This window comes from Petaurus breviceps, unplaced genomic scaffold (assembly GCF_028583685.1).
Source record: "Petaurus breviceps papuanus isolate PSGF00001 unplaced genomic scaffold, PetGlider_PUasm1.0 90444, whole genome shotgun sequence".
NCBI classification, from domain to species: domain Eukaryota; kingdom Metazoa; phylum Chordata; class Mammalia; order Diprotodontia; family Petauridae; genus Petaurus; species Petaurus breviceps.
In genome coordinates, this window is record NW_027187256.1 from 2646760 (window position 1) to 2659956 (window position 13197).

Here is a 13197-nt window from a genome sequence, read left to right on the forward strand (position 1 = left end):
CCTTTGCAATCTGGCCTCTGACTTCATAACTCAACTGAAACTACTCTCTCCAAAGCTACCAATGATCTATGGATTGCCAGATCTGATATTCTTTTTTTCATTCATAATCCACCTTAAACTATATGCTGCATTTGCCAGCATTTACCACCTTCTGCTCCTGGGTGCCTTACTCCTTCCTCTCTCCTCTGAATTTTCACAACATTGTTCTTTCCCAATATTCCTCTGACTACACTTCTCACTTGTATATCCTCATCCATATGTCCAACACTTTTGAGGGTCCCCCATTATTCTGCTCTGTGCCTTCTTCTCCCTCTGTTCTCTTCCTCTTGGTTACCTCATAAACCAACATGGATTAAATTATGATCTTTGAAAATGTCCAGATCTGTATTTTCACTCTAGTTTCTCCATGGAGAGGAGATCAGTCCCTTTACACAGTTCCCTTTTCAACATTTCCACCTGGATGTCCAGAGACATTTAAAACTAAAAATGTCTAAGACTAAACTTATTGTCTTTTCCTTAAAACCTTTCTATCTTCCAAAATTTTCTACTTCTACAAAATCCACTATCATTCTTCCAGTTCCTCAATTTCATAACCTTGGCATGATCCTTAACCCTTCACTTTATTTCTCATCCCACACATTCAGTCAATTTCTATCTTCACAACATCTCTTGCATCTGACTTGCAGTCATTCCTGGTCCTCATCATCTCTTTCCTGGTTTTTTTTTAAAAGCTTTCTAACTGACCATTCTTCCTCAAGTTTCTCACCGATCTAGTCCATTCTACTTACTGCTACCCAAGTACATTTCCTTAAGTATATATTTTGCCATATCACTTCCTTATTAAACACCAGTAGCATTGCACTGCTTTTAGGATACAAATAAACCTCATTTGTTAACTTTTAAAAGTCTTTCAGAAACTTGTCCCAACTTAGGTATTACCCCCTTTCCTATATTATATAGTCCAGAAAAGGGGGCCTAATCTGTTTATCACATGCAACAGTTCATCTTATGTTTCTGTGTCTGTTGTGACTGTCCAACATGCCTGAACTATATTCAGCCTGAGATGTAAATCAAGCACCATTTTATGTATAAAGTCTGTTTTGTTTTCACCAATAGTTGGTGCTTCCCTCCCACACTACTTTGTATCTAGAATGTACTTGGCATACATTTATAGCTATTTATTTAATATTTGTGCCATATATAGTTTTATATGTATTTTTATCCCCTTATTAGAATATAGCTCCTTCTGAATTGCGATTGTTTTATTCTTTATATTTATATCCCCAGAGCCTAGCAAAGTTTCTGAACACGTTATCGTTTAGTTGTTTCAGTTATGTCCAACTCTTCATGACCCCATTTGAGGTTTTCTTGGTAAAGATACTGGAGTGGTTTATCATTTCCTTCTCTAGCTCATTTTATACATAAGAAAACTGAGGTGAACAGAGTCAATTGATTTGCCCAGAGTCACACAGCTACAAAGTGACTGAGGCCCTATTTGAACTAATGAAGATGAGTCTTTGCAATTCCAAGAAAGTGTTCTATCCACATTGCCACCTAGCTGCCCCTTCTGACACATAGTAGGTATTTAATAAATACTTTTTTTTTGCTTTTTGTGGGGCAGTTGGGGTTAAGTGACTTGCCCAAGGTCACATGGCTAGTTTTTGTGATAAGTATCTGAGGTCAGATTTGAACTCAGGTCCTCCTGACTCCAGGGCCAGTGCTCTACTCACTGAGCCACCTAGCTGCCCCTAATAAATGCTTGTTACCTGATTGAACATAAAATACTGAAATGAAAGGAAGTCAGGAAAAATGGTAATGATTGTAAAAGAAGAAATGAATTCTTTTCAATCAAGAAATATTTGTCAAATAAGTGTCTATTATGTTCCAGACAATGTTCTAAACACCGGGGATATAAAAAGAAGAAAAAGATGGTTCTTGCCATCAAGGAGCTCATAAAGTTAAGAAACTGAGCTCAAGGATGGCATTCACAGATATAACTTAAATGTCATAGATCTCACAAGAAAATATGACAAATTAATTAAAATGAAGTCAACAATACATATAATAATGAAAGAAAGCTGTCCAAAACTTGCAAAAACTTGTACAAATAATCCTGTTTTCTCAAGTGGACAAATAAATCTTCAGCCTCAGTATTTGACATTTCAAAGAATAGCCCAAATTAATTTCTTTAAGTATTGACAGATTTGATCTCCTTACTGCCCAATGGATTCTCAAAAGTCTTCTCCAGTGCCAAAATTTGAAAGCACTGTTTCCTCAGTGCTAGTACTCAACTTGACTTATAGTCCAAATCTTATAACCATACATTTCTACTAGAAAAAAAGCATAGTTGTGACTGGATTGACACAAACTAGTAAAAGAGCTTTAGGCTGGATTTGAATTCATTAAGATAAGTCTTCCAGATCCTAACCCCAGGGATCCTTTAGTTGCTCCACTGAGACAAATCCTCAGTGTGGTGTGCACTGGAATGCAGCCAGAGCTAGGAATCTGGCTGGGCCAATGTCTGCTTACAATCTCTATCCAGTTAACATCTATAATTTAGGAACAGAGGGAGAAGGGTAAAGCTGTAGAATATCATTCCTTTTATGCAGAAGAGAAGAGAGGAGAAAACTCCTGTTGTTTTTTGTTGTTGTTTTTTTGGTTTTTTTAAATAACAGAGGTAGTGGTCAGGAGATTAGATCTGTTAGTCCATCAGATCTGCAAAAAGGAAAGGAATTAAAGATGTACTCTTTCCTGTGTCTCTCCCCTTTCATGCTCCAATCCACCTCCACATACACCAAATTCATTTACCTATACCAGATATCTGACTGTATCCCTGGTCTACTCAAACATCCAAACCCCAAGACACATATTTACTTTTTGTTTTTTTGGAATATTCGTTTCTGAAAGAGGGAGACTCATCCAGATTGAACTCTACTTTGTAACACAGAAAAACAATAAACAAAAGTATGCTCAAAGGATTCATCCCCTCCTTACCCTCTTACTCCTCACATACAGAACCAAGGCAGCCAGAGACATTTAAAATATTTTTCCCTAGAAATCTGCTGTGTCTTTAGTCATTGGAAAGACGAATAATTCTTTATCTCATTCATAGTCTTATTTTTTTATATTGATTTATATTTAATTGATAAGCAGACTAATTAGACCATTTCAGAGCTCTAACAATTTTACCTGCTTTTTAATATACTCTACCCAACATTTAATGTTTCTGTTTTGTGTCAAATTTGCAAGTATGTCGAGTATGAATTGAAATTTCAGCATTACTTTAATTTGCATCTGTCTTACTAATATTGATTTAGAGCTTGTTTTCCAATGGTCATTTCTAATTTTCAAATCTTTCCATGGAAACTGTTTATTGATATGATAACCTTGGACGATTTGTGTATGTAGAGAAAGACTTCTAGTGTTGTGTATATCTGATACTTCTCTCTCCATACATTGCATAACAGACTTTTACAGGTAATATTTGAGGTAAATATTTCTTCTCACTATATTATTTTTTTTTAATTTGTCTTCATTTATCCCATTCTTATAAAAGTGAATTTTTCATGAAAAAAGTCTATTTTTATCTTTTATGATCTTCCCTAGTTCTTATTTAGATAAGAATTTTCACCCTAACATGACTTCTCTTTTATTTGATTTTTTTCTTTTTCTTTTTTTTGGAGGGGGGAAGGCAGGGTAATTGGGGTTAAGTGTCTTGCCCAAGGTCACAGTAATAGTAAGTGTTAAATGTCTGAGGCCAAATTTTAACTCAGGCCCTCCTGATTCCAGGGCCAGTGCTCTATTCACTGTGCCACCTAGCTACCCCTTCTTTGATTTTTTAAAATGTGGCAACCTATTTTATTCATATATCCATTTTGAATTTATTACAATTGCTTCTAGAATCAAATATGAACTGTTGTATTTGGCATTTAAAGCTTGTCAAAAGCTGGCAATGATCTTTCTAGTTTAATTATATCTTGTTGCCCACCATTTACCCTGTCATCCAGGCAGATTAGTTGTTTTGCTCCTCATACGTGGTAGAGAGTAACTAGGTGGCACAGTGGGTAGTGTCAGGGCCTGGAGTAAGGTAGACTAATCTTCCTGAATTCAAATTTGGCTTCACACATTTACTAATTGTGTGACCTTGGCCAAGTCACTTAACCCTGTTTGCCTCTTTTCTTCACTTGTAAAAATGAGCTGGAGAAGGAAATGGCAAACAATGATACTCCAGTATCATTGCCAAGAAAATCCCAAATGGGGTCATAAAGAGCTTGACTTGTCTAAAAAATAATAACACTTTTGATTACAATAGTGCTACCTTTTTTAGCTTTTTTGGGGAGAGAGATGGTTACAGGGAGTAGCATATTGTTTGTTTCCATATTACCATCTATAAGATCCCTAAAATCATTCAATTCAAATTCATTTTGAAAAATTTCACTTAAATGATGCATTTTTTCTACCAACTTTGCATGATGAAGTTAGTTCTTCATAATTTCAAGTAGATAGTTCTAATAAATCAAAATAATTAAAATTGTTTTCATTTTATTCTGTCCAATAAAATGTTCATATATTGAATTACATTTCTTAGTAACATATTCCTATGAAGAATATTACATTAAAATTATATGGAATATCTTAAAATGTATCTGTTATAAATGTTGTCCAGTAGTAATCTTTACATTTTCCAAAGCTCTTAAGGTGTGTTTGATAATTGCTTTTTGAATATATGTTGATCTTGACTGAAATATAGTTGAAAGTAGTAAAAATTCTTCAAGCATATCAATCACTAAAGTAAGTTATTCAAGAAATTGATGTTAGGGGCAGCTAGGTGGAGCAGTGTATACAGCACCGGCCCTGGAGTCGGGAGGACCAGACTTCAAATCTGACCTCAGTCACTTAACACAAAAACTAGCCATGTGACTTTGGGCCAGTCACTTAACCCCAATTGACCTCCAAAAATTTAAAAAAAAATTGATATTAGTTAATCTCTTTGTCAACTAAAAATAATAACAAGAAATTGCTTATACAATATAGGATATATGTGCTATACATTAGTAGCAACTTTAAACTAGATGTTGCCCAGTACTTGACCAATTTTAATAATTTCAGGTTGTTTTGGTCCAACTTCAAATTAAGTTTGATTTTTATTAAATTGGTAAATAAATTTTATTCATAAATGTTTGTAAATTATTAACTTGTTTTACCCCTGATATTAAATTTTCAAGTGATAATAACAGCAGATCATTTAAACCGTGTCAAAGGATAATTTTAGGAAAATTTTCTAATAATTTGATATGTACTCCAGACTGTCTTGCCAGTATTGTATAAGCACCATTAGAATGAAATGCAATTAAGTTCACTTTCAAATATTCATTATTAAAGCTGCAATTATTTCTAGTATACATCACGGTATTAACAATATACTTTCCAGTGGTTGACACAATTCAATTAAAGTGACAAATAAGATTGTCAATAAAGGAATTCAATGAACTCTGTTATGGCTGTTTAACAACTGGCTTGCAAAATTCCTGAAAATATAACAATCCCCTTTCAAATTTGTACAAACCAGGTGCAACACAAAACTGCTCCTAAACTACCATGTCCAGATACTCTAAAATTCACTCTTATGATCCCTACTTTCATCTCAACTGAGAAAAGTCATACTTGTATATTATCACACATACACATTTATTCTTCAGTTTTTGACTATCAGACTTCTGGATTCTACTGGATAATGTTTTCTCTAAGGTCAGCAAGAATGGCTTTTAAAGAAATATGACAAGATTTATTAATTCATTTTTATGTATAATTTTGTAGAATAAAAAAAAAAGAGATAAAATTCGTCAGAGATGAATTAGCTCATCACACTCATTTTCTTTTCCATAATAAAAAAAAGTGAAATGAAAGGTTTGTGGCTTTTTTTTAAATTAAATTAAATTTAAAAAAAAGTTCTGTACAAATAAAACAAATGTAGCCAAGATCAGAAGGAAAGCAGAAAGTTGGCGGGGGGGGGGAGGGGGAATATGGACAATTGCTTAGATAAAAGTCACATATCTCAAATGTGTAATGCACACATCCCCTCCCCCCAAAGCCATACAATCAGTTCATGGAGGAGCTGGGGTTAGAACACATCTCCTCACTTTTAATCTAGCTTCCTTTCTATCACATTTTATTGTCTTGCCTTTACAAAGTAAATAGGCATATATTAGGTACTTAATATTAAGTACTTAAAATGTGTTCACCACATTTAAGTACCATAGATACAAATAAAGGAACTGACATACTTCAAAAACATTTCTGTTACATTCAAATGGTCTGTATCTTGCTTTCCAGAAGTAAATTTCCTTTGATACCCCATCTCTCACCCAATGCCAACTCCCAGAGATTTAATTATGAATTCTTGTGTTTATTCTTAGAGAAGAGATGTCCAGCTGACATTCTCAGGGGCCTCTGTATCCCAATGGAGGATGAATAAGAAGAGAAAGACAGTGTCCATGGTAAGCTTAGGAGCCCAAGCCCATGTAGTGATGTTTTTGCTTCTCCTATGTCTGCCCTTCAGTCTTATGAGCCTACCTGGTGGCTTTCATCCAGGTAAGTACTCTGATTCCTGCTGCTGTCTTCCAGATGACTTGAATTCTCCATTCAGAGAATTAGATATTTTCAGGTGAAACTTTTCTCTGCTTAGTCTTTGCTCACTATCTAAGGGGGACATGTTAAAGGTAAAAAGGGAGATTCCACTAATGGCCATGGTCAAAGTCTATATGGGACAAGGGTACAATCTTAGGAATATAATGTGACCCTTTCAGAAAAAAAAGTAAGAAGTCCAACAGAATTGATAAGGGTTCAAATTATAACAGGAATGCAAATGAGCACAGTGTTCATTAACGTCTAACTCTATCTTCAGCTGGCCATTTTGTTTTCAGGTTATCATCTTGAAACCTTGCTTCTCCTTTCTAGTAAATTGGAACATTCATATGAGGTAATAATAGAAGTTAAAACAGAAACTCCATGTCTGATTTTTTAGGGAGAATTGAAAGAGGGCTTAGGAAATCAGTTGGTTAATATACTAATTCAGAACAAATTAAAGTAGCACTAATTTCCTGTGGAAAGAGCCAATTGGTAGGTACTAGAACAGATGTTAGATAGATGAATTCATCTTCCTGAGTTCAAATGCAAATTCAGGTACTCACTAGCTGTGTGACCCTGGCAAGTCATTTAAACCTGTTTGCCTCATTTCCTCATCTGTAAAATGAGGAAATGAGCTGGAGAAGGGACTGACAAACCACTCCACTATCTTTGCCATGAAAACCGCAAATTGGGTCACAAAAAGTCAGAAAGGACTGAAAAATGACACAACAACAATAATGAATAGATATTTAGTTGAGTTAAGACCTTGTCCCTGAGTTCACAGAACTTAGAAGTGAATATATTAGTAGAGAGTTTGGAGGTCAGACAGTTGTAAATTACAGACTCAAAAAAAATTCTCAGTTTTGTAAAAGACCTCAGACATATCTAATCCAACCTATACTGGATATACAAAGTCTTCTATTATATCAGTTTCCTCATTGGTAAATGATGGTGTTGGAATTCATCTCTAATGTGTCTTCCTTAGTTCTAAAATCCTATGACATTGATGAATTGCTAGTCTACAGGTTTCATGGGACCTGAGATGTCTATCAATAGATTACAGGTGTTTTGAGAACTTGGATTAGGGGAAATTCATCTTTTTCTTCACTAATTTCTAATATAAATATGGCTTTTCCTTTAATTACAAATGTAGGCCAAAAAAATACTATTCTGAGAGGGGTTTATAAACATTCCCTAGATTGTCAAAGGGTTCCATGACAGAAGAAAAAGGTTAATAATCCTTGATCTAGCCTCTTCCCAGAGACTTAAAATGAGGTGAGACCAACTTCTTCCTGAGATAACTCATTACACTGTGGAATAGACATTTATTTTCGATTTTTTCTCCCCTACTGAAACCTGATATGTCATTCATTCTTTCACATTGTCCACTAACCAAAACACACACACACACACACACACACACACATACACACACACATAAGAACAAGATAGGAAACTAAGATGAGATGGCATTTTATTTGGGAGAAAAAATATGTGGGGGTTTGGCAGACTGCAAACCCGAAAAGAACCCACAGTGAGATTAGCAGCTGAAAAAGCGAATGAAATTGGTGGCTAAATTAGGAGATATACAGCTTTCAGAAACAAGCAGGTTATACTCCCACTAGGGCCTGATCATATCTTACCTTCAGTACTATGTTCAGATTTGATGACCACATTTTAAGAAAGGCATTCATAAGCCAAGAACATCTTTTTAAGTACAATAAGGATAAATAGCCTCTAGTTCATAGCATTGCAAATAACATCAATAATCACAATGATGAAATAACCACCACCATCATCATTGTACCATATATATGCATGTGTTTGTATGTGTGTAAATATGTTATATACACACACACTGGTGTGTGTCTCTGTGTGCATACAAGGTGGCATAATGAATAGAATGTAGGGTCTTGAGTCAGGAGGACCTGAGTTCAAATCCAGCCTCAGTCACTTACTATCTTTGTTACATTAGGCAAGTCGTTTAAACTGTTTGCTTCAACTTCCCCTTTAAAATGGGGATAATGATGTGACCTACCTCTCAGGTTTATTGTAAGACTCAAATGACATAATTTTTAAAGCACTTAGCAGAGTGCCCGATTAGCAGTAAGTGCACTATAAATATCAACAATTATTAGTCCATTGAGCAGTGCCAAGAAAAGGGAAAAAAATAGAAAAATGATACGTCTGGAAAAAGTTTAGGGGAAATCCCATGGACAGAATCAAACTTAGGTCTGAGATTTTTGTTGTTGTTGTTGTTTGTTTTTTGCTTTTTGGAGGGGGTAGGGAAGGGCAATTGGGGTCAAGTGACTTGCCCAAGGTCACACAGCTAGTAAGTGTTAAGTGTCTGAGGTGGAATCTGAACTCAAGTCCTCCTGACTCCAGGGCCAGTACTCTATTCACTGCACCACCTAGCTGCACCCTGAGTGAGTTGTTGGTAAACAAAGAATATTATGTTTACCATTGCAGCACTCACAGAAAACATCTTGGGAATACTTTGATAGCAAGTGTCGTTCCAATAATGATGGATCACAGGTTTTAGACTTTGAGGATACCCTAGTTATTAACCAAGTTTCCCCCTAGCCCCTTTATATATAGATAAAAAAACTAAGTCACAGAAAGGACAATTGACAGGTAGGAAATGGTAGGACTGAAATTTGAATTTAGCTTTCTAGGTTCTTCTGATAGCAAATTGTGATCTCCACATTCTTCCATGAACTTGTTTTGTTTTTTTTGTTGTTGTTTTTTGTTTGTTTTTAGCGCATTTATATTAACCACCTCATTAGGTAGCTCTATATAACATTACCATTAAGATTTATCGCCATTTACAAAGTAGTGTAAGGTGTAAGAGCAATGTTTCTCATCTATACTAATATGTACTAATGTACAAAATATGTAGAAGCTTTTAAACATACTGTCAGAACAACTAATGCAGAGGGTTTTTCCACTTTTACTACCAGCATTTTTTTTTTGAAAAATTGAAGATGTATAAAACTATCTGTCCTAAAGAGAATATAAATGTTTTTTAGAAGAGTTCAAAAAGAGACAGTATGGTTCAGTGAAAAGGGTACTTAACTGAGGTTAAAGGAACCTATATTTTTATCCTGTCTCACCTGATGTTATGATCCAGTAACTCTGAGTCTTTGAGAAAAGTCACGTCCGTTCTCTGGTGCTTAGATTCATTCTCTTAAAAAAATGTAGTTTAGGGTCAGTTGATCCCCAAGACATCTTTATAGCTTTACTATTTTATGACTTCAAGGAAACTGAGAAGTCATTCAGGGTGGCTCTCTCCTAGGAATTTTCCTACATGTACAGAGTGTAGACTAGATGAGCTATATAGTGCCCCCCTATACTCTAAGTTACATGATTTTGTTCATAGTAGGGAGGCATCTTCATCATTATATATAGCAATATTGGGGGCCAGGTTAAATTGGCTCTTGAGAGTTTATTGTTAAACTTACAGTTATTTACATCTCAGAAATCAACAAACTCTACAAATCAGGTCTTGATTTATTGTCTTTTTCAATTTTGAACTGTGGTGATGGAGAAGACTTTTGAGAGTCCTGGGACAGCAAAGAGGTCAAAACAGTCAATATTTAAGTAAATAATTCAGACTCTCCACTGGAAGGTCAAATACTGAAGCTGAAACTTCAATACTTTGACCACATAATAAGGAGAGATGACTCACTGGAAAAGACCCTGTTGTTGAGAAAAACTAAAAATAAAATCAAATGGGGAAAGCAGAGGGTGAGATGGATAGATAGTATCACAGAAACAACAAATGTGAACCTAGACAGACTTCAAGAGATAGTAGAGGATAGAAGGTGGAGTGCTATGGTCCACTGGATTTCTTAGAGTCAGACATGACTGAACAACAGCAAAGACTAGTGATGGAGAAAATATTAATAATGCAGTTTAGACTTGTAAGTATGTTGTATGTGTGTATCTATACACACATATGCATATACTACAATTAGTATATCTATTGTTGTTCAGTCATGTCTGACTCTTCATGATCCCATTTGGAGTTTTTTGCCATTTCTTTCTGCAGTTCATGGAAGCTGAGGCAAACAAGGTTAAGTGACTTGCCCAGGGTCACACAGGTGTCTGAGGCCAGATTGAATTTACAGAGATGAGTCTTCCTCACCCTAAGCCCAGCATTATGTCCACTGTACTACCTACCTACCCTAACTCTCTCTCTCTCTCTCTCTCTCTCTCTCTCTCTCTCTCTCTCTCTCTCTCTCTCTCTCTCTCTGTCTCTTGATGCCATCATTCACTAGCAGGGTCAAACACCCTTCTCCTTGCCCATCTTGAAAATCTTCCCATAAAGCCTGTCCTAGAGGAAATTATATCACAGGTTGTAGTTTTTCAGTCTTGTCCAACTCTTCATGACCTCATTTGGGGTTTTCTTGAAAAAGATGCTAGAGTGATTTGACCTTTCCTTCTCCAGCACATTTTCCAATTAATGAAACTGAGGCAAATAGGGTTAAGTGACTTGACCATAGTGACACAGCTAGTAAATATCAGAGGCCAGATTTGAACTCAGGATAATGAGTATTCCTGACTCTAGGCCTGGAACTCTATCCATTGCACCACCTAGTTGTTGTCTTTCTATTAAGTTTCCAATAATATGTGAGAGCCTCATTTGTTGCCATGATCCCTACCGTGCATTCCTATTTCTACCATTGGCATGGAAGAACTAGCACCATACCTGCTCCTCACATGCACTTGTTTGTGATTAAGACTCTGAGTAACTTTGTTTATCTTGTTTCCTGAATTTTCCCTTTAGATGGGCCCTGGTGACTTCCTGGTGTTTTCGGGCACATAAGTATTCCAACTATCTTTAGTAAGAAACAGAAGGAAGGATACCAGAGATCAAGGTAGAGGCTAAAGTATTCTCAGCTGTCTCTCGTTCTGCCTACTACTACTCCATGAAAGAATCCTCTCTACAAAATAGCTGACAGTGTCATAAAGGCAAATCCTGAATATTTTCACTGATGGGGACCATATAACCTCACAGCACAGGTGCTTTCACTATTACATTTAACTAGTTTTAAAGACATTCTTATGCATGTTTCACATGAACAATAATATTCTTCATTTAATTTTAAATTTGTAGAAGAATGCTTGTGCTATTAAAGATTGGAGGCTGTGAACAAACCAAACCTCTATTTTCCCATCTGAGGGAAAACCATTTGCCATACTGACTGTTTGCCTTCCTAACTCCTCATTGCTATGTCTACTCTTAACACATCTGAGATCCAGATATCCACCTTCCAGCTAGTTGGACTCCCAGGGCTGGAGCAAGTCCACATCTGGATATCCATCCCCATCTGCCTCATATACATTATTGCCACTGTGGGCAATTGTACCATTCTTATTCTAATCAAAACAGAGCCCTCACTCCATGAGCCTATGTATTATTTTCTCTCTTTGCTGGCGCTTTCTGACCTTGGGCTTTCCCTCTCTTCTTTACCTACCATGTTGAGAATTTTTTTATTCAATGCTACAGGAATCTCCATTGATGTCTGTATTGCCCAAGAGTTTTTTATCCATACCTTCACTGCCATGGAATCTTCAGTGCTGCTCATAATGTCCCTTGACCGTTTCATAGCTATTCACAATCCCCTGAGATACAGCTCTATCCTCACCACTAGAAGAATCATCAAAATTGGTTTGATCTTTGCCATTAGATGTCTTATACTCATACTCCCATTTCCTATCACATTGAAAAGACTGAGATATTGTAATAGAAACCTCCTCTCCCATTCCTATTGTCTCCACCAGGATGTTATGAGACTGGCCTGCTCTGATAACAGAGTCAATGCTATCTATGGGTTTTTTGTTGCTCTGGTAGGCATGCTGGACTTAGCAATGATTTCAGTATCATACATAATGATACTGAAGACGGTTTTGGGCATTGCATCTCATCAAGAGCAATTAAAGGCCATCAATACCTGTATTTCCCATATCTGTGCTGTACTCATTTTCTATGTGCCCATTGTCACCCTGGCTATTGTCCACCGCTTTGCCAAACATGGCTCCCCATTTATTAGGATACTGATTGCTGACATCTTTGTTTTGATTCCTCCACTGATGAACCCTATTGTGTACTGTGTGAAGACTCATCAAATACGGGAGAAGATCATGGGGAAACTGGGTCTGAAGAAGGCCTGATGAGTGACCAAAATGATTTTTTTGGTTAGTTGTTTTGATTTGTTCTTTACTTTCACACATAACTTATAGTATATGAGCTTACTTGATTCCCTCAAGAGGTCCAGGATGGAAAAGCCTTCGAATTAATCTCAAGCATAGAATTATATGAGATTCAGTGGAACATGAATTTTCCTCAGAAGTTTGAATTACTTGTTGGAATACAACATTTTTACTCTTTCTTGATTTCTTCTATTTTTCAGTTTCTGTGGGCCCATTCTTCCTTCCTCTCTTCCAGGAATTTTAGATGTCTCTATTCACTTCCCTTAATATGTCTTTGACCCATTGCTTCAGGATACTTTTTTTTTTCATTTCTAATTAACTTCTTACAATATGCTCCCCCCCAACATACACATA

The 13197-nt window shown here is 36.1% G+C and overlaps 1 protein-coding gene across 1 annotated transcript; it reads left to right on the plus strand.

Annotated features, from left to right (window-relative positions):
• Positions 1 to 11862: 11862 nt before the first annotated feature.
• LOC138177670 (olfactory receptor 51A7-like) lies at positions 11863 to 12804 on the plus strand. Its single transcript, XM_069108882.1, has one exon. The coding sequence runs from the start codon at positions 11863 to 11865 to the stop codon at positions 12802 to 12804; it is 942 nt and encodes a 313-aa protein (XP_068964983.1).
• The last annotated feature ends 393 nt before the right edge of the window (positions 12805 to 13197 follow it).